The following is a 23,201-nucleotide window of genomic DNA, read 5'->3' as shown; positions in this document are numbered from 1 at the left end:
ACCACAATCCTCAAATATGATGTTGGCAAATCTCCAGAAATGCTTTGTCTTAACTAATGTCCTCCAGTTGCATAGGACAGCTCCCATAATTTCCAGCCTTTGCTCAAAGCAGGTAGGAAGTGTAGAGGTATTAAGTATATTTGAAAAACATCAAATTGGGAAAAAATTGTTCTAGAGCAGAGGTAGTCAACCTTTTTATACCTACCGCCCACTTTTGTATCTCTGTTAGTAGTAAAATTTTCTAACCGCCCATCAGTTCCACAATAATGCGCCGTGTATTGTCGTCTGCGCATGCCTCTCATGGCTGTGGATGCCGGCACCCCAGTTCAGTCAGCTGCAGCCGCAGCTGGCTGTGGGGGCGAGTTATTGGCCCCAACGGAGAGGGTGCGCAACTTGGGTGTCCTCTTGGATGGGCGGCTGTTGTTTGACGATCATTTGGCGGCCGTCTCCAGGAGGGCCTTCCACCAAGTACGCTTGGTGCGCCAGTTGTGCCCCTTCCTTGACCGGGATGCCTTATGCACAGTCACTCATGCCCTCATCACCTCCCGCTTGGATTATTGCAATGCTCTCTACATGGGGCTGCCCTTGAAGTGCACCCGGAGGCTACAGTTAGTCCAGAATGCAGCTGCGCGGGTAACCACTCCTGCGCAGTCTGCACTGGCTACCTGTTGTTTTCCGGGTGCGCTTCAAGGTATTGGTTACCACCTTTAAAGTGCTCCATGGCTTAGGACCCAGGTACTTACGGGACCGCCTGCTGTTACCTTTCGCCTCCCACCGACCCGTACGCTCTCACAGAGAGGGCCTTCTGAGGGTGCCGTCCGCCAAACAATGCCGGCTGGCGGCCCCCAGGGGTAGGGCTTTCTCTGTGGGAGCTCCCACGCTCTGGAACAAGCTTCCCCCTGGTTTACGTCAAGTGCCTGATCTTCGGACCTTTCGCCGTGAGCTGAAAACGCACCTATTTATTCAAGCGGGACTGGCCTAAAATTTTATTGGGGTTATTTATATCTTAATATTTTAAATGTTTTAAATTCGGCCACTTTATAATATATTTGTTTTAATTTCTTTTAATATTTATACTGTGATTTTTTACTTGGCTGTACACTGCCCTGAGTCCTTCTGGAGAAGGGCGGTATAAAAATTGAATAAAATAAAATAAATAAATAAAATAAATGCATCGTGGATTGGGTTTGGGAGGGGGGCGCTGGCTATCAGCTCTGTTTGTCTGTTACAGCTGGGTGGTGTGGGAGGAGATGCGCGAGCTATTCTGGGACGAGGCTCTTTTGTTTGCGGTCGCACTATAGCGCCATTTAGTTTCACTTACGTAACGTGAACTAAACTTATACGTGGGTGATACAAATATTATATTTTCAGAAATTTAAATTGTCATGGGGAATTTTATGAAAACCTAATTAAAATGTTTTTAAATAATGCCATTAAATATTTTTAAAAAGTCAATTAAATTAAAAAAATGGAAAGTGCTTCAGTATCGGACAAAACCCCTACCGCCCACCATGAAAGCTGGAACGCCCACTAGTGGGCGGTAGGGACCAGGTTGACTACCACTGTTCTAGAGGATGGAGCCAATCCAGTCTTATTCTCATCCAACAAAAATATTTCCAAATGCTCCAGGTAGAACCATCATAAAAGTTTCAGAGGTATGTACGGATATGCTTAGCTCTCTTCTTTCCAGTTCATTTCTCAATCTTTGCAATTTACAGGCATGTAGACTTTAACTCCCAGAAACCCACAGCCAGCATGACTGTTGATGAGAACTTCAGAAGTTGAAATCCACACACCTGAAAACTGCCAAGGTTGAAAAACTTTGCTCTAGATACTTTGGTTCCTTTTTGTTCTAGATCACTTATTCTTCACTTTCTCATTTCACTTTCTTCACTTTCTCATTTCACTTTCTTCACTTTCTCATTTCACAGTTTCCATATACAGAAACTGTAAACGTGGGGAATTCCTGATCCCCTTCACCCTTTGGGTGCAATCAGAGAACCCTTATCACTTTAATCATGTGTAATCTTTTGGCATGCTTTCCAGCCATGTCCTTATTAAACCTGCCCCAGGTATTTCCTGCAATCCAGAACTTGTGGCTTCCCTTCCACCATGCTGCCCTCTCTTGGAAACTTACCAGAATGCTGCGATAAAGGTTTCCATTTCCGCAGATACTGTTCATATGGACACGGACAATGCGAGTTTCTGTTTCTCCCTGTTTAGACATGGAAGGTGGCACAGGCTGCTCACGCAGAGGACAGGTTTTCCACTGAGTTATAGGTGGATCCTAAGCAGAGGAAAATGACCAAAAGTGAAATATCATGGCTTTTAAAGTGGCATATGTCACCATTTTTGATGTGCCATGAGAGACTTTTGTGTATGCAAACTATAACCTGTGATGTTGGGGGAACAAATGGTGTATTCTGAGAGCCTAACCAGACAGCCTAGTATCAAAATCTAAAGTAAAATCAGGAATTACCCAGGTTTATAGTTTCTGTACATGGAAGCTGTGAACTGAGAAAGTGAAGAATAAATCTCACAAAATAAGTGATCTAGAACAAAAATGAACCAAAGTAACTAGAGCAAGGTTTCTCAACCTTGGCACTTATTTCAGGTGTGTGCACTTCAACTCCTGAAGTTGAACATGGCTTCAACAACAGCCATGCTGGCTGTGGGTTTCAGGGAGTTAATGTTTACATGTCTGTAAATTGCCAAGATTGAGAAATGAATGATAAAGAAGAGAGCTAAGGAATCCATACATACCTCTGAATTAGGTAGTGAAAAATAATCTACACTCATTGTAGGAATTAGAGAACTAATTGATCACACCATTTAGCAAAATTTTAATTTGGTAGAAAAAATGACTAGGAAGATTTAAATAGTTTTCAAATAGTATTTGTGAATGACCAATATTTCCCAGCACAGTATCAAATTGTCAATCATGTGAAATCTTCCGGGTAGAAACTTAACCTGTCTGTTCTTAGTACTCACCCATTACGGCAAACACCCATGTTGGTAAGTGAAGTAGGGTATGGATGCCTAATACTTGAATACTTGCCACCCAGTGGGCACATTTACTCCTCAGTCACAAATGCAAGGAGAAATGCAAGTTCCACTCTCTTTTTGCAGTGGGCAGCCAATCAATGTGATTGGCAGCTGCCATTATTAATAAGTAAAGGCAATCCTCAGCAACCAAGCCACCTTATTTGAACTGGTCTTGGGTAGGAAAGGGAGAGAGAAAATATGGATGAAGGCATGAGCAGAGTATGTGTGTGCATATGCACACATGAACAGGCATGTAGATTGACTGTTGATCCTTCCTGGCAAGCTATATAAGTTTAAAGGACAACATTGTTGCTTAGCCTTGTTCTAATGATATGAGTAATATTTTGAATTACAAATATAATTATAGCCTAGGTTATACAAACACCCACATGCTTAATAAGGATAGCATAGATTTTGCTTCCATGGTATCTACTCCATAAAAAGCTTATTCTGTATCATATTAAACGTATTATTCTTAAAGGAAATGTTTCATCTAAAGAGTGAACATGGCTACCCAGCACCCATCACATGATCCTAAACAAGACTTGGTTTTCTGCTGTCTTTCAAGGTTGATGTTTTTGGAAAGTAGTAAGCATGGGAGGGCAGGGAGGGAGGGAGAAGGGAGGCTTGTTTCTGGGGAACTAGATGCTAAAATGAAGTTTTCTATCAGGCTCTAAGCCAAAGAAATGCAGAGGCAAAGAAGAAGTGAAGTTGAGGGGGGAAACTAAGGAGGAGGGAATAGTTCATGCTAATAGCAAAAATAAAGAATCAGGAATGAAATTGATTTGGGAGCTTACAAATGTAAAGTGTGTTATGTACTTTTTTCAAAAACTACTGCCCCTCTGCTGCCCCACTCCAGGTTTGTCCCGGGCAAGCCAATGAGACTACTCAGAAGACATCATGACTTGTGTATCTGCTTCCCTGACTTAGAAGAAACATTACTTGAAGGTGCCATGCTAATAATGCTTATGCCTATATATTAATAGAAACTGGTGTCAAAATTTTAATATAATTTACAAATTCTGTGACAACAAAACTTCCAAGATGGCGCCGACGAAGGCTGCCTCGGTGAAATGCTCTCTAATTGTTTCTTTATTTCTAATTGTTCTCTGTGACTCACTACGGATTTCCTACTCACGAGACCATCTGCTAAAAATTAAGGAACATTTCTTTAAGGAGCAGCTTTCTTTAATCTCACCCCCGCCTGTCTTTACAAACACGGAGGAGATTCTAACACAGGAGGAGGCAATTCCCACGGAGCCATGGATTATTAAAAAAAACCAAATGACGGAAACGAAGGAAAAGAGGTAAATGATCTGGGATCTTAATCAGGCCAAGAACTCGCATTAAAACTCCTCTGCCTTCAATTTTCCTAACAAATATACGATCACTTGCAAATAAGATGGATGAAATACTCCTCTTAAACAAATACTATTCTGATTTTCGCAATTCAGCAGTCCTATGCTTCTCTGAAACCTGGTTAAATGAATCAATTGAAAATAGCAGCCTGAACATTCCAGGATTTCAAATTGAACGATCAGACAGGATTCCAGAAACATCTGGTAAAAAGAAAGGAGGAGGCTTATGCCTATATATTAATAGAAACTGGTGTCAAAATTTTAATAGAATTTACAAATTCTGTGACAACAATTTAGAGACTCTAATTATCAACTGCAAACCTTACTATTCGCCTCGTGGATTTTCCTCATTTCTTCTAATTGCTGTTTATGTCCCACCACAAGCCTGTGTAAACAAGGCATTACGAACTCTAGCTGACCAAATCATGGAGGCTGAAGCCAAACACCCTGATTCACTGGCCATTGTTTTGGGAGATCTAAACAAGGCAAACTTAAGGAAAGAGCTACCAAAATACTTTCAGCATGTCAATTGTCCCACCAGAGGCAAGAATACTCTAGACCATTGCTACACAACACTAAAAGATGCCTATCGGTCTTTACCACGTGCAGCTGTAGTCTTTACCATGTGTATCGGTCTTTACCACGTGCAGCTGATCATTGCATGATTCACCTTGTACCTGCTTACAGGCAAAGACTTAAAGCCACAAAACCAATAATTAAATCAGTGAAAACCTGGACGAAGGAATCAGAATTAAAGCTACAGGCATGTTTTGACTGCACTGATTGGAATATTTTTAAAGATACCTCTGCAGACCTGGATGAACTCACAGATACTGTAACATCATATGTCAGCTTCTGTGAAGACCTATGTGTACCTACAAGGAACTTGCGAATACACAGTAACAACAAACCTTGGTTTACACCTAAACTTAAGCAGCTACGACATTCCAAAGAGGAAGCCTACAGAAAAGGTGATAAAATGCTGTACAATCAGGCCAGAAATGCACTAACAAGGGAGATCAGAGCAGCAAAAAGAAGCTACTCTGAAAAGCTAAAGAATCAGTTTTCAGCAAATGAACCAGCAAACATGTGGAAAACTCTTAAAAATATCACCGGCTATGGCAAACCTCCTTCCCAGGCTGAAGGTAATCAACAACTGGCAGATGACCTGAATGAGTTTTACTGCAGGTTTGAAAGGAAACTACAGCCACCTATCTCCACAACCCCCATCTCAGACACACCAACAACAGCCAAGCCTCCTACAACTGACCCCATTTCATTGGGTTCACAACCCTAGTGATCACAGAAAAGGAAGTGCAGGACCTATTTCACAGACAAAAGCCAGGAAAAGCTCCAGGCCCAGACAAGATAACTCCTTCTTGCTTAAAAGTCAGTGCTGACCAATTGGCCCCCATCTTCACCCATATTTTCAATAAATCACTAGAGATGTGTTATGTTCCTTCTTGCTTCAAACGCTCTACCATCATCCCAGTGCCGAAGAAGCCCACCATCAAGGAACTGAATGACTACAGACCAGTTGCTCTAACATCTGTAGTCATGAAAACCTTTGAAAGGCTAGTGCTTTCCTACCTGAAAACCATCACGGATCCACTGTTAGACCCCTTGCAATTTGCATACCGAGCAAATAGATCAACAGATGATGCTGTTAATATGGCTCTGCACTACATCCTACAACATCTTGAGTCTCCAAAGACCTATGCAAGGGTCCTTTTTGTAGACTTTAGTTCAGCATTCAATACCATCATTCCAGACATTCTTCTAACTAAGCTAAACCAGCTACAGGTACCGGAACAGACTTGTAAGTGGATCACAAGCTTCCTAACAAACAGGAAGCAGCAGGTGAAGCTAAGCAAGATCACATCAAATACCTGTACAATTAGCACAGGGGCCCCCCAAGGCTGTGTGCTCTCCCCACTTCTCTTCTCTCTGTATACCAATGACTGCATCTCCAATGATCCATCTGTTAAGCTACTGAAGTTCGCAGATGACACAACAGTGATTGGTCTCATTCGAGACAATGACGAATCCGCACATAGACAAGAGGTTGCAACCAAAACAATCTGGAACTGAACACACTCAAAACCGTAGAAATGGTGGTAGACTTTAGGAGAAACCCTTCCATACTTCCACCTCTCACAATACTTGACAACACAGTATCAACAGTAGAAACCTTCAAATTTCTGGGTTCTATCATATCGCAAGATCTCAAATGGACAGCTAACATCAAAAACATCATTAAAAAAGGACAACAAAGAATGTTCTTTCTGCGCCAACTCAGTAAGCTCAAACTGCCCAAGGAGCTGCTGATCCAGTTCTACAGAGGAATTATTGAGTCTGTCATTTGCACCTCTATAACTGTCTGGTTCGGTTCTGCAACCCAACAAGAAAAACACAGACTTCAGAGGATAATTAGAACTGCAGAAAAAATAATTGCTACCAACCTGCCTTCCATTGAGGACCTGTATACTGCACGAATCAAGAAGAGGGCCGTGAAAATATTTGCAGATCCCTCGCATCCTGGACATAAACTGTTTCAACTCCTACCCTCAAAACGACGCTATAGAGCACTGCACACCAGAACAACTAGACACAAGAACAGTTTTTTCCCGAAGGCCATCACTCTGCTAAACAAATAATTCCATCAACACTGTCAGACTATTTACTGAATCTGCACTACTATTAATCGTTTCATAGTTCCCACCACCAATCTCTTTCCACTTATGACTGTATGACTATAACTTTTTGCTGGCAATCCTTATGATTTATATTGATTGATATTAATACATTGACCATCAATTGTGTTGTAAATGTTGTACCTTGATGAACGTATCTTTTCTTTTATGTACACTGAGAGCATATGCACCAAGACAAATTCCTTTTTTGTCCAATCACACTTGGCCAATAAAATTCTATTCTATTCTATTCTATTCTATTCTATTCTATTCTATTCTATTCTATTCTATTCACCAGACACAAAGAAGGTTGCAACTTCTCACAATCAATTGTTGTATTCTAACAAATAGGTGGTTTATTGCTAGTTTTTTCCTTGGGAAAGGAACTGCAGACTGTGAAATAAGTATTTAACAAGTGACTAAGGTCTTGCACTTAGGCAGTAGAGAATAGCCAGTTCAACAGTAGTGCCCGTGAGAGGGATCTAGGTGGACCAACACTTAAGTAAGAGCCAACAGCTTGCTGCAGTGCCATAAAGGCCAATGCAATCCAATGCTGTATCAACAGAGAGATAGCATCAAGATCATGAGAAGTGATAGCACCACTTTATACTGCATAGTGAGGCCACACTTGGAATACTGCATCCAGTATGATACAAAAACGGTGCTGAGGCCCTAGAAAGAGTGCAGAGATGAGCCCTGGACCCAACTATTTTGGGTAATTACCATCCAGTCTCCAACCTTCGCTTTGTGGCGAAGGTTGTAGAGAGTGTGGTGGCGTGGCAGCTTCCCCAGTACCTGGATGAAGCTGTTTATCTAGACCCGTTCCAGTCCGGCTTCCGGTCCGGGTATAGCATGGAGACAGCTTTGGTCGCGTTGGTGGATGACCTCTGGAAGGCCAGGGATAGAGGTTGTTCCTCTGCCCTGGTCCTGTTAGATCTCTCATCGGCTTTCGATACCATCGACCATGGTATCCTGCTGCACCAGTTGGGGAATTTGGGAGTGGGAGGCACCGTTTACCGGTGGTTCTCCTCCTATCTCTCCGACCGGTCGCAGACGGTGTTGACAGGAGGGCAGAGATCGACCGCGAGGCGCCTTACTTGTGGGGTGCCTCAGGGGTCGATTCTCTCGCCTCTCCTGTTCAACATCTATATGAAGCCATTGTGCGAGGTCATCAGTGGCTTCGGGGTGAGTTATCAGCTGTACGCTGATGACACTCAGCTGTACTTTTCCACCCCGAGCCACCCCAACGAAGCTGTCGAAGTGTTGTCCCGTTGCCTGGAGGCCGTATGGGTCTGGATGGGGAGAAACAGACTCAGACTCAATCCATCCAAGACGGAGTGGCTGTGGATGCCGGCACCCCGGTACAGTCAGCTGCAACCGCGGCTGACTGTTGGGGGCGAGTCACTGGCCCCAACAGAGAGGGTACGCAACTTGGGCATTCTCCTGGATGGACGGCTGTCGTTTGAAGACCACCTGGTGGCCGTCTCCAGGAGAGCCTTTTATCAGGTTTGCCTGGTTCGCCAGTTGTGCCCCTTTCTGGACCGGGATGCCTTATGCATGGTCACTCATGCTCTCGTCACTTCTCGTCTGGATTATTGCAATGCTCTCTACATGGGGCTCCCCTAAAGTGCACTCGGAGACTCCAGTTAGTCCAGAATGCAGCTGCGCGGATGATTGAGGGAGCTTCACGTTGCTCCCGGGTAACACCACTCCTGCGCAGTCTGCACTGGCTACCTGTGGTCTTTCGGGTGCGCTTCAAGGTCCTGGTTACCACCTTTAAAGCGCTCCATGGCTTAGGGCCTGGGTACTTACGGGACCGCCTGCTGTTACTTTATGCCTCCCACCGACCCGTACGCTCTCACAGAGAGGGTCTTCTCAGGGTGCTGTCCGCCAAGCAATGTCGGCTGGCAGCCCCCAGGGGAAGGGCCTTCTCTGTTGGAGCCCACTGTCAGCCTCCGCTTTAATTTAGTGTATTTCTCCTACTAGATTATCTGACTATTTTATTACCTTGTTAAAAGTTTGCTCTACTGATTGTCTTACATGCTTTATGGAGGGGGAGGGAGGTTTTCACTGTTCCCAGCGTCGGCTGTCATTGTATGGGGGGGAGAGGGGAAATGCCATTTTCAAAACCAGAGGTTTGAATTGTGTTGGCGCGTGAATGTAACGGCAGCTGCTGATTTCACATTCCATTCAGAAGATTGACAGAGGGAGAATATCGGAAGTGAAACTACACTTGGCTGAGGAGAAAGAAGACATTGGACTATTACTGTATGACCTCTAGTAGGGGGAGGGTTCAGGAGAGAATATGACTCTGGGGTTTTGATTTACTTCCAGTTCCAGCTGTGCTTTTCACCGCATCCAGACTTGTATGATAAAGATTACCAAATTCTTCAACATGATGAAGTTGGGTTTTTATTTTCTCAAACACTGATCTGGGGCAGGCTGACACCCACCCTCTGGAACGAACTTCCCCCCGGTTTGCGCCAACTACCTGACCTTCGGACCTTTCGCCGTGAATTGAAAACTTATTTTTTTATCCAAGCGGGACTGGCTTGATTTTTAAATTTCCAAATTTGGAATTTTTAATAATTTTATATGGGGTATTTTAGTTTGGGTCAATTTTTACGGTTTTAATTCAACCATTATTGAATATGTATTTTAACTGATATTTTAATTTTGTATATTTAATTGTTTTAATCTTAGCTGTACACCGCCCTGAGTCCTTCGGGAGAAGGGCGGTATAAAAAATTTAAATAATAAATAAATAAAATAAATAAATAAACAAAGATAATAAGAGGTCTGGAGGCTATTTTTTATGATGAACAGTTAAGGAAACTAGGTATGTTTAACCTAATGAAAATATGGCTTAATGAAGATATGATAGCTCTCTTCAAGTACTTGAAGGGCTGTTACAAAAAAGAGGGGGTCAATTTATTCTCCAAAGTATCTGAGGGCAGGACAAGATGCAATGGGTGGAAGCATACCAAAGAGAGTTCCAACCTAAAATGAAAGAGAAATTTCCTGACAGAACAATTAGTCAATGGAATAACTTGCCTCCTGGAGTTTTAGGTGTTCCATTATTGGAGGTTTTCAAGAAAAGATTGGACATGCATTTGTCTAGGATGGAATAAGGACTCCTACCTTGGGCAGGGAATTGGACCAGAATACCTCCAAAGTCCCTTCCAGTTCTATGATTCTATGATTTCTAGGAGTTGAAAGTAAGTCTTTCTCAGTCCATAAACCTGTATCCAATGCAATCCTACTTCCTGCAATAGATCCCACCCCATCTACAAATCAGCCAATGAAACAAGGGGGAGGGTGACTGACATTCCTTGGCTGTGTCACTGCAGATAATCTGCAACTGATCCTAGAAATAAAGCAATAGTTAATGACTTGATCGTGGATTTGATGCAATCTCTTATCAAATTTTCTAGAACACATTCCAGGTTTTTATATTGCTGAAAAGAAGGAAAATAACCTCCTTATTTTAAGGCAGCTTCTTCCAGTTTGGAGCCTACAAATACAACTTCTAAATCTGAATCATCATCCCTCCTTCCCTACTTTGGGAATGATAGTATCATATTTTCAAACTTTTGGAAGCCACCAGCTTGAAAAAGGTTACCATTTCTGATTTGCAAGAATCCCAAGACATTTTTAGAAATAAAAATAAACATGTCACCTTGATGTCAGGGGATACCCATGTTGGGGAGCAAGGGACACTGGATCCATCTTCAGAGCTAAGGCTACTATAGGAACCCAATGGCATAGTTCCAGTCTTTTCAGACCCAGAAGGAGTTGCAGATGTTTCTGAGCTCAAGAGGAGTCTGCAGAGAAGGAGAGAAAGGGAGAGTTAAGGTAAACATGCAATTTCACATATTCCTCATCTTTCTCACATTAAAATAAAACCAAATGGATCCTAGCATATCCTCACATCCATTTCATTATTTAGCCCTTCATAATACTCTGATCTAACCCTGTTTCAACCCAGGAGCACAAATCATCTATCTATATCATTTTTCTAATTCTCAGACCAACCTTGCATCACTCTTTATAGAATGTGGTTCAGAAAGAATTCATTAGAGGGCTTGGATGATGTTGTGGTGAGATGACAAGTCCCTTGGGACTCCAGGGACAGCGCAGAAATCCAAGCCAGCAGGAGGTCCAAACAGATATTGCCTCGAAGGGGTGATGAATGAAGAGAGCATATTCTGCTGATCTCAGGGAGCCTGCAAACTCCCTGATTGATCCGGAGAAGGCTCTCAAAACTGACAGAGAGGAAAAGTTGGCCATTGTATGCTGGACTGAAGCTGGGACAGCCACAGGAAGGAAGCATCAGAGATTGATTGTCAGTGTGATTGAGCTGGGTGAGTTTTTCCAACTTTGAATTTTTAACATTAATGGAGAGAAGAACCCCTGCTGGTGAAAGTGGGATCTAAAAGAGGAGGTGGAATTGTTTTTTCTTCTCCACCTCTCCTGGAAAGCAGCGAGATGAGCCTTAGAGCCATCTTGACAGGAAGTTAAGCTGAAGAACTTTTTAGAAACTTCTTAGAAAAGAATAAGAATATTTTGTAATTAAAAGCTAGACTGGGCATTTCAAATATACTATTGGATAGTACAGAAGCCTTGGAGACTACAATATTTTGATATGCAGATTTTCTTTTTTTGCTTTTTTTGTTATTATTTTATTTCTAGGAAAATCTAAGCTGGAATATATTGTAAAAAAGAGAAAATAAAAGAGAAAGAGAGTAGCAGAGCCACAGTGCCATCTATTGGCAGAAGAGGAAAGTGGAAGCCAGGAGCTGTGAATCCACAAAGTACATAACCTTGAGAGATTGCCTAATTAAAGATAAGAATTGATTGCCAGGAAAACAACTGAGCAACTGAGATAGAGAGCATAACACTGAAAGTTGTTGTTTCTAAACACTATAGCTGTTGAAACTCAAAGGGAAATATAAACAACAAAAAGGCTTTGTTTTCTTATTTTTTCTTTTTTCTTTTGCTCTGTGAACTCTTCATTAGTAAATATAAAACAATTGAGGCTTGGCGGGCCAATGTGGATTACAATTTATCAATATATTATCCCTTTTTGTTGGATAATAAAGGATTTGGGTCTAAAGAACCCGAAGAAAGCAATAAGAAGGATGGGATTAAAAGATTGATAATTTTTGGATTATGAACTATTTTTGTTTTTCTTTCTGCTCTTTGTTCCTTCTGTTTTTCCCCCTTTTTTTACCTTTGGATTACAATGGATAATTATACTTTCATCTCTTCTCCTTGTGGAATATAAATACTAAAACAACCCAAAATGAGGAAAACACTGTCAGCACCATCTTCAGCATCAGCAGCAGCAGCTTTGAGCCCGTCGGGGCAGAGGACCTTGAATGCTTTGTTATAACAAGAGAAGATGAACGTGATGCTGGTAGAATTAAAAGGATTGACCCAAGCACTGCATGATGACTTCAAAGAAAAAAATAGGGAAAGTAGAAGACAAATTAGAGGTCAACAAATTTGGGTCAATAAATAATGGCAAGCAATGAACAACGTAGAAGAAAAAGTGGAACAAGCGGGGAAAAAAGTGGATGAAATTGATAATAGACTTACACTAGCAGACAAAAATAAAGAAAGAATAATAATATCACTAGAAATGGATAGGGCTGATTATTATCTGTGGTTCCAGAATATGAAGGAAGAAAAAGGAGAAAATTTAGGAGAGATAATGGCAGAGTTGCTGGCGGATGCCTTAGAGTTGGACAAAGAAAATTTTTTGGCAGATATTGATGAAATATTCAGCGTTAATACTAGTTATGTGGCAAGACAGACTTCCTAGGGAGGTCCATGTGAGATTTACCAAAAAAAAACCAATAAAGGCAGAGATTCTACAAACAGCAAGAGATGAACCTGTAAAATATAAAGAGAAGGAAACAGTAATACTAAAACAGATTCTGAGGAGAGTAAGAGAAATAAGGAAAGAATACCAATTCTTGACAAGGCAACTAATGAAGATTGGAGTGAACTTCAGAGGGCTGATTCTGGAGGGAATATTGGTGACTTGGATGGAGCAAAGACATAGATTGGAATCTATAGAAAAAGCAGAACAATTTTACGAACAATATTTTGGACCACAAGAGGAAATGAGAATAAGTGGGAAAGAAGAGGTCAAATGATGAGAAGAAGTTACAGAAGAGAGAAATATGCAGCAAAAAGAAGATGAAAGAGATCGGTAGGAAATAGCAATACGAGAGGTGGGAAAAGCAAAAGAACCAAGAGAGATTAAGAATGACTAGAATGACAAAACCCATCTACAAGTAACTATGGAAGAAGAAATTAAATTCAGGGATGAAATGCTCACAGTTTGGACCAGATTGGCTGATCTGGTAGCGATGGTGGCGGGTGGTTCAGAGAACCAGTAGCAAAAATTCCTGGCCCTCCTGCCCATGCCTGCCCGGTCGCCCACTTGCCCGCTTGCCACTTCTTTTTAAAAATGCTTTTAAAAGGTAAAAAAATAGCTCTGACGATCACAGCTAAGCCGCGTGATCATTGGAAAGATGATTGGAGATGATTGGAAAGGGGAAAGTGTGAATCAAGTATTACACATCAGTCACACAAGAAGAGCAAGGTATCCAAAAAGAGAAGCCACCTTCTTGGTGATTCAATTGTAAAGGATGTAAATTTAGGAAAGGAAATGGAGGTCAGGTGTCTGCCAGGTGCTACTGCCAGGAGACAAGAGGCATATTCTTAAAATAGTCAAGAATTCCAGAAAGAACTGTTATATTGATGATATTATACATCTTGGCACAAATGAACTGTCCCAAAAATTTGTACTCTCTGTGTAAGGACCAGCTTCTCCCCCTTCCCACTCTAAGAAAGTATGAACTTTTGAGAACTTTGTATTTCAAAAGGAATCTTTTATTGAAAGGGATGAAAGCAAGTCAAAACTCAAAGCAGGCTCTGGGGTCCCTCAGGGCATGCAGTTCAGGATAAAGGAAATTAGGAAACCTGCCCACCTTCCGATGTGGAGTCCAGCCAATCTGCAGGTGTGAATACGAATTGCATCAGCCTCTCTGAGAAACAGATATGAAGAGCTTCTCAGGGTCATTTTACAATCCATTCATTTCCCCCTTTTCCCAAGGTGTAAGATTTCTTCAGGGATTCCTGGTGCCAGACAACGGTTATTAATCAGGGTAAAGTTTATACAAAGAGGATCAGGCAAGAAATTGGATACTTAGGAAAAGAACTAAATGTGACACTCCAAATCCCACCCCCTTCTACCACAAAGAATGGCAGATACACGGATCTGACACTCTGTGCAGAATGATTTTCAGAGCTTGGGGTATGAACTTAGTAGATAGGTTGTAGGCTTATATTTTCAGAGGTTTTACCAGTATATAAGGAACAAAAAGGGAAAGGCCAGCATGTAGTGGAGTTTAATGCATGGCTAAAGGAGGGGTGTAAAAGGGAAGACTTTGGTTTTATTAGTCATGATGTCTGCAGCTGGTCCAATGAAAAACTGTACAAAAGAGATGGATTGCATCCATCAAAGAAAGGGACTGAGTTACTTGGCATTAAATTCACAGATTTTCTGGATAAACATTTAAACTGAACAACGGGGACAGAGAATTAATTGATACAGATCATTTCTGTCCCAGCAATCTAAAATTAATAGGGTTATCAGTGCATGTAACATAGATGTTTGTGCGAGTAAGATTATCAACCTTGCTGTCAAGCAAAACGAAGCATTTAATAGTGAGTGCCATACCAAGTGCACTACTCAAGCAGCTGGCAAGAAATTAGGGGCAGTCAGGCACAACACAGGTTATCTAGACAATAAACACAGGGTCAATTAAAATGGACTCAAATGTCTATACACCAATGCACAGAGTATGAGGAATAAGCAGGGTGAATTAGAAATTCAAGTAAATGACAGCAGATAGGATTTTGTTGCCATTATGAAAGACAAGTATAAAAAATGGAAAGAGGGGCAAATAGCTAAGGAAGAATATCAGCAAATAGCCCGAGCCTGTAAAGATGAAGTGAGGAAAGCTAAGGCTCACAATGAACAAAGGCTTGTGACAAAAGTAAAAAATAACAAAAAAAGCTTCTGCCAACATGTTAAAAATAAGAAAAAAGTCAAGGAAACAATTGGTCCATTGCTGGGAGAAAGTGGCAAGAAGGTGACAAGCAACTACTTAACTCATTTTTGCATCTGTCTTTAAACAAAAGGAAAAAACAGTCCAACCTATCAAAAACAGCACCACAAAAAAAAAAGATTTGGAACACAAGTTAAAATAGGGAAGAAAATGGTAAATGAAAACCTGTCTACCCTAGATGAGTTCAAATCACCAGGACCAAATTTATTACACCCAAAGGTTCTGAAGGAACTGGCAGACGAGATCTCAGAACCACTGAACTATATCTTTCAAAGATCCTGGAGCACCGGGGAACTGCCAGAGGAGTGGAAAAGAGCTGATGTAGTTCTCATCTTCAAAAAAGGGAAAAAAAATAGATCCAGGAAACTCTAGACCTATCAGCCTGACCTCAATACTAGGGAAGATTCTGGAAAAGATAATCAAGCAACGAATCAGCAAACACCTAGAAGCAAACAAAGTAATAACCAAAAGCCAACATAGATTTGTCAAAAACAGATCATGCCAGACTAATCTTATTGCATTTTTTGACAAAGTGACAAAATTAGTGGACCAAAGGAATGCTGTGGATATAATTTACTTGGACATATCAGTAAGGCATTTGATAAAGTAGACCATAACCTACTACTAGATCAGGGGTCTCCAACCTTGGTCCCTTTAAGACTTGTGGACTTCAACCCCCAGAGTCCTTCAGCCAGCTGTCCCTCAGCCAGCAAATCTGGCTGAGGAACTCTGGGAGTTGAAGTCCACAAGTCTTAAAGGGACCAAGGTTGGAGACCCCTGTACTAGATAAAGTAGAATGGATTCATAACTGGCTGACCAACCACACTTAACGTGTATCCTCAATGGAACTGCAACTGCTTAAGTATGCAGTGGAGTACCCCAAGGCTCTGTTTTAGGCCCAGTACTCTTCAACATCTTCATCAATGACTTGGATGAGGGGACAGATGGGGAACGCATCAAATTTTCAGATGATACCAAGCTGGCAGGAATAGCTAACACTCCAGAAGATAGGCTTAAGATACAGAAGGATCTTGACAGACTTGAACATTGGGCACTATCTAACAAAATGAAATTCAATGGTGAAAAAAGGTTCTACATTTAGGCAAGAAAAACAAAATGCACAGGTACAGTATATGTGGTACCTTGCTCAATAGTAGTAACTGTGAGAAGGATCTTGGAGTCCTAGTGGACAACCATTTAAATATGAGCCAGCAGTGTGCTGCAGCTGCCAAAAAAGCCAACACAGTTCTAGGCTGCATAAACAGAGGGATAGAATCAAGATCACATGAAGTTTAATACCACTTTATAATGCCTTGGTAAGGCCACACTTAGAATACTGCATCCAGTTTTGGTCACCACGATCTAGAAAAGATATGGAGACTCTAGAAAGAGTGCAGAGAAGAGCAACAAAGATGATTAGGGGACTGGAGGCTAAAACATATGAACGGTTGCAGGAACTAGGTATGTCTAGTTTAAAAGAAGGACTAAGGAAGACATGATAGCAGTGTTCCAATATCTCTGGGGTTGCTACAAAGAAGAGGGAGTCAATTTATTTTCCAAAATACCTGAGGGTAGGACAAGAAGCAATGGTGGAAACTAATCAAGGAGAGAAGCAACTTAGAACTAAGGAGAAATTTCCTGACAATTAGAACAATTAATCAGTGAAACAATTTGCCTCCAGAAGTTGTAAATGCTCCAACACTGGAAGTTTTTAAGAAGATGTTGGATAACCATTTGTCTGAAGTGGTGTGGGATTTCCTGCCTAAGAAGTGGGTTGGACTAGAAGACCTCCAAGGTCCTTTCCAACTCTGTTATTCTATTCTATTCTAAGAATAGATATGATACGGATGACAACGGAACGAAAAGCCAGCATACAAGAAATAAGTATAGAAATAAGTAATTGGGTGGATCATAATCCAATAAAAGTTATATGGAAGGGACAAAAAAGAAAATCAAGATGGATGATAAACCAAGAAATATTAAAAGAAACTGAATTTATTCAATTTATGGAAAGAGAACTAGACTTTTTTAAAAAAGAAAACAGAAAAGAAGAAACAACATTATAAAATGTATGTGACAAATTAAAGACAATATGAAAATAATGTTAAACACATTGGAGTATTATGAAGCACATCCAGAGAAGCAAATGGCGTTGATCTTCCTAGATGCACAGAAAGTGTTCGATAACGTGAACTGGCAATTTATGCTAGCACAGCTAAAAGAGATGGATTTTGGGGAGAGATTTGTTAATAAGATTAAGGCAATATATCATAAACTGCAAAAGTGATAGCAAATGGAGATGTGACTGAGAAGGTTAGAATTAAGAAAGTTACAAGACAAAGATGTACCTTGTCTCCACTATTATTTATATTGGCATTGGAAGTATTAAATAGAAATATTAGACAAGATATAGAGATAAAAAGCGTGGGAATTAAAAAGGAACAATATAAATTGCAGGCATTTGCAGATAGTTTTTATTTTGGAAGATCCACAAGAAACAGGGCCTAAATTAATAAAAATAACAGAAGAATACAGAGAATAGAATAGAATAGAATAGAATAGAATAGAATAGAATAGAATAGAATTTTTTATTGGCCAAGTGTGATTGGACACACAAGGAATTTGTCTTGGTGCATATGCTCTCAGTGTACATAAAAGAAAAGATACGTTCATCAAGGTACAACATTTACAACACAATTGATGGTCAATATATCAATATAATGTGGCAGGTCTGAAAATAAATAAAGAGAAAACCAAGATTCTAGTGAAAAATTTTACAGATAAGCAGAAAAAAGAGTTAATGAAGAGAATAGACATTTAGATTGTAAAGAAAGTAAAATATCTAGGGATTCAGTTGACAGCAAAATGTATAACGATTAAGGAAGATAATTACCATAAATTGTTGAAACAAATTCAAATAGATCTGGAAAATGGAAAAAGCTGCAACTACCGCTGGTAGGAAGAATAGCTATAATTAAAATGAACATATTGCCAAAATTACTGTACTTATTCCAAACAATCCTGATAAAATTGGAAAAAAAATATTTTGAGGAACTTAATAAAATAATATATAAGTATATTTGGCAAGGGAAAAAAGCAAGAATTCGCTTTAAAATGTTGCAAGATATAAGAAGCAGAGGAGGTTTTGGGTTACAAAACTGGGAATTGTATTATCAGGCTGCTGTAGTAACATGGAATGAAAGAATGGGCTTGATTTACAATTGGGTTGGCATGCTTTCTTGTGGTAAAAACAAGATACATGGATACTTTCAAAGATACTACATAAAGAATGCATTAATATTGGTATGGGAGAAAATTAAAGAACAACTACCGTGCTAACTGCATAAAAAGAAAAACCTATAATCATTTAGCCAACACCCAACCCCACTTCAATCAAAGCAACCAAACATCCGTCAATCAAAACATCCAACCATCCTTCTCATTAAACTTCAGAACACCCATTGTACAGAACTCTCAACCAAACAACGTTCAATCATCCAACCTCCAAACGCCCGTCTTACAGAATCACCAACCATCCACTGTGCAACCAACCTTTGTTCAACCAACCGATGTTCAACCAACCAACCTTGAACCACCTGTGCAAAATCTCCAACCATCCAATGCTCAACCATCCATTGTTCAACCAAATGTTGAACAACCATCCAACCTCCAACCACCCCCACCTGTTATACATAACCCCTAACCAATTATCATTCAAAACTAGGTACGCATGCCCATTTACTTCTGCACCAAACACTGCAGATCTTAAATGCAAATTGATGAATGCAAGAAGCATTGTAAATAAATTGTCTGAATTTATCCTCTTGTTAAACATTGGTACATTTGATATTATATTTGTTTGCGAAACATTGCTGAACTCATCCCTCCCTGACTCCATTATTTCAAACAAAGAGTATCATGATTTTCGGTCAGATCGCGAAACCCACAGAGGAGGTAGAGTGGCTATCTTTTACAAAAAGTCACTGAATTTAAAAAATATTCAAGTTACACATAAACTTTCTCTTCCTGAGACTATTGTATGCGACCTGTCTCTTAACATCCTACTTCGATTCTTACTATGCTACAGAGCCCCTAACTACGACATCGCTCATGCAAACAAGTTAATCACACTAATAACATGGGCTACCTCTTGCCCATATCCTCTCATCTTTCTGGGTGACCTTAATCTACCTTCTATTAACTGGATAACAAATGAATGTACAACTGAACCCATCCATACTACCCTATACAACGCTGTTACAAACTTGGTCTAGAACAACTAGTAACTAACAATACAAGACTCAACAACTGCCTTGATCTCATCTTCTGCAGCAACACAAACTTAATTTATGGACTACAAATAAAAGAACCCTTTTCCAACAGCGACCACAGCATGATAGACTTTTCTCTCAATATATGCCCTTACAAAAATTGTCATAATAATGGTATTCCAAACTACAATTTCAAAAAAGCCAACTATGACCTTATAAACTACAATCTCTCATTTCTTGACTGCCATAATCTGTTCTCAACCTGCATCATTGCAGAAGACCACTATAAAGTTTTCCTACTTGAAGTCAATAGAGTCATTAATCTTTACATACCACAAACCACCACCAAAACCAGAAAAAACAAATTACCCATATCAATAAAAAAGCTTCAATCAAAGAAAAAAAATCCCTCTGGAGAAGAAACAAAAAGGGCTATGTAGCAAATTTCAAAAACCGCTACAGAAATATATGCAATCAAATAAAAACTGAATGCACTAACTACCACAGCAAGCAAGAAGAAGACCTCTTGCACACAAATTCCAATTGTGCTTTTTATAATTTTGTGAACAACAAACTTAAAAACTCGAGATCCATCCCACCACTAAAAGATTCTAACGACAAAGAATATAATGCTGAAACAGTTGAAGCAAACCTCTTCAACACATTCTTTGGCACAGTCTTTGTTAACATCAATGACTTATACCCGACATTCCCCAGTTGTACCAACAATGAATGCAATGACCTAACACACATAGATTTCACAGAAGATAATGTTGAAAAAGCTCTTCGCAAACTGAAACCATCCCTATCTATTGGACCAGATGGACTATGTGCATACTTCTTAAAAAAGATTTCCACTAATATAGCAGAACCCCTAAGCATATTTTTTGAAAAAGCTTTCATGACCAGTTCCCTTCCCAAACTTTGGTTACTTGCCACGGTCATCCCTATCTTCAAAAAAGGAGACCCCAGCCTAGTTGAAAATTACAGATCTATCTCTCTTTGCTGTGTCACCTGCAAAGTAATGGAATCTATCATCAACCAATCCATTACCCTCCATCTAGAAACAAACAACCTATTCTCTAATAAACAATTTGGTTTCAGAAAAAATTTATCATGTAATTTACAACTTCTTCACTGCAAAAACATATGGACTACAAATCTTGATCAGGGCAAAGCAATAGATGCAATCTACATAGACTTCTGTAAAGCTTTCGACTCAATAGTACATGATAAACTTCTCCTAAAACTAAAATCCTACGGCATCTTAGGACCCCTCCACAATTGGATAACTTGCTTTTCTATCAAACAGACAACAGGTGGTCAAAATTGGCAATGGTCTATCAAATCCTGTTCCTGTTAAAAGTGGCATTCCCCAAGGCAGCGTTATTGGACTAACACTCTTCATATTATACATTAATGATCTCTATGACCATATTACAAGTAATTGTATTTTCTTTGCTGACGATGTCAAACCATTGAACACTACAACAATACAGCTATCCTCCAAAAAGACCCTGTGGTCTCTTCCCAAAATCCCCAAAGCTTCAACCAAAAACTATCTACCATTGACCTCACCCCATTCCTAAGATGTATGTAAGGGGTGTGCATAAGAGCACAATCGTGCCTACCGTTCCTGTCCTATTGTGTCCTTTCGTTATATCCAATTAATATAGTTATTACATACTCATACTCATATATACGCTTATATATTGTATAATTATTTCATGCTTATGCTTATATATACTGTATGACAAAACAAACAAACAAACAAACAAACATTATTTGAGGATACCAGTTTGGCTTTCAACAATGGAAGCATTGATTCACCCAAATGTTATTAATATGGGAAATATTGTTAGATATAAAGATATTTTGAATAAAAAGGGGGAACTCAAAACTAAACAAGAAATGAGTGAGCAAGGGATTGGTATAACATGCTACTCACAAGTGCAGATACATTCTAGATATGAGAAAGCTGCCAAATTACATGGTTTTTATAAAGAACTAACAGATAAACTATTAATAGGAACAGAAGAAAGATTGATAAAGAAATTGTATAACTACTTACTGGGTATAAAATTGGAAGAGGAACAAGTAAAGGAGACAATGATAGCATGGGTGAAAAATGTTGGCTACATGATAGAATTAGATAAGTGGCAGAAACCGTGGGATAGGAATTATAAATTAACAATGTTGACTGCATATAAAGTGAACTTGCATAAGATGTTTTATAGATGGCACCTTGCACTGGCGCGGTTGGCAAAGATGTTTAAAGATAAGTCAGCTAAATGTTGGAAGTGCCACCAGATACCTGGATCTTACTATCATATGTGGTGGACATGTGTAGAAGCAAAAAAATAAAGACATGGTTAGAAAAGATGATAAAACAACACATTGAGCTAAAACCAGAAATATTTTTGCTGGGGATTTTACCTGAAAGTTATAATACCTGAAAAATAAAGAGAACACTTATTTAATTATCCATGTTCTAACTGCAGCTAGAATTGTATTTGCACAACATTGGAAAAGTGAAGAGATTCCTGTTAATGAGAAGGTGATTAGGAAAATATTAGAATGTGCAGAAATGAACAGATTAACACTAGCAATTAAGGAGAAAGAACAAACTGAATATTATATGATATCGGAAGTATTTTATCAATGGTTAGAGAATAAAAAGGGAAACTGGAAATAAAAGGAAAAGATTAAAGAAGAATAGAAAATATGTTAAGATAGAGGTATAAATAAGATGATAATTGTTAGTATTATGATTATGAGGATAATTTTATTTATTAATTTATTTATAATTTAATTTCTATACCGTCCTTCTCCCGAAGGACTCAGGGCGGTTTACAGCCATATTAAAAGTACAAATATAAATAACAGTTTTAAAAACAAATTAAAACCAAATATTTAATGGCCAAATCAGCTAAAACGGTCAAAGACCAACTTAAAACCCATTTAAAATTACAATAAAATAGTTCTTAGGCTAGTCCCGCACGATGAAATAGTAGAGTCTTCAGTTCACATTTAAAGGCCCGGAGGTCGGGGAGTTGGCGCAACCCTGGAGGCAGCTCATTCCATAGGGCCGGTGCTGCCACAGAGAAGGTCCTCCCCCTGGGGGCCGCCAACCGACATTGTTTGGTCGATGGCACCCTGAGGAGGCCCACTCTGTGGGAGCGCACAGGTCGTTGGGAGGCTATTGGTGGCAGAAGGCGTTCTCGTAGGTATCCCGGTCCTAAGCCATGGAGCGCTTTAAAGGTGGTGACCAACACCTTGAATTGCACCCGGAAGGCTACCGGCAGCCAGTGCAGGCCGCGCAGGATAGGTGTTATATGGGAGCAACACGGTGCTCCCTCTATCACCTGCGCAGCCGCATTCTGGACTAGCTGGAGCCTCCTGGTGCTCTTCAAGGGGAGCCCCATGTAGAGAGCATTGCAATAGTCCAGGCAGGAAGTAACGAGGGCGTGAGTGACCATGCGTATGGAGTCCTGGTCAAGGAAGGGGCACAACTGGCGAATCAGGCGGACCTGATGAAATGCTCCCCTGGCGATGGCCGTCAAGTGTTCCTCTAAGGACAGCCGATCGTCCAGGAGAACGCCCAAGTTGCGCACCCTTCCCCTGGGGGTCAATACTTCCCCCCCAACAGTCAGCGATGGCATAAGCTGACTGTATTGGGATGCTGGA

The 23,201-nt window shown here is 40.2% G+C and overlaps 1 protein-coding gene across 3 annotated transcripts in view; it reads right to left on the bottom strand.

The window, feature by feature from the left end:
* The window catches only part of RGL3 (ral guanine nucleotide dissociation stimulator like 3), a 62,427-nt gene that overhangs the window by 6,827 nt on the left and 32,399 nt on the right, over positions 1–23,201 (bottom strand). For 2 of the 3 annotated variants that reach the window (XM_058171249.1, XM_058171250.1), the window contains exons 14-15: positions 10,776–10,920; positions 2,138–2,287 (exon numbers count right to left, since the gene is read on the bottom strand). In XM_058171249.1, the coding sequence (XP_058027232.1) occupies positions 2,138–2,287; positions 10,776–10,920 (295 nt within the window). Of the gene's footprint in view, positions 1–2,137; positions 2,288–10,775; positions 10,921–14,100; positions 14,158–23,201 lie in introns of all 3 variants that reach the window. The other variant, XM_058171248.1, reaches the window with a different exon arrangement.

The sequence above is a fragment of the Ahaetulla prasina genome, chromosome 2 (assembly GCF_028640845.1).
Source record: "Ahaetulla prasina isolate Xishuangbanna chromosome 2, ASM2864084v1, whole genome shotgun sequence".
Taxonomy (NCBI): domain Eukaryota; kingdom Metazoa; phylum Chordata; class Lepidosauria; order Squamata; family Colubridae; genus Ahaetulla; species Ahaetulla prasina.
Note: the sequence above shows the minus strand (reverse complement) of the source record. Positions and strands in the feature narration are given on the sequence as shown.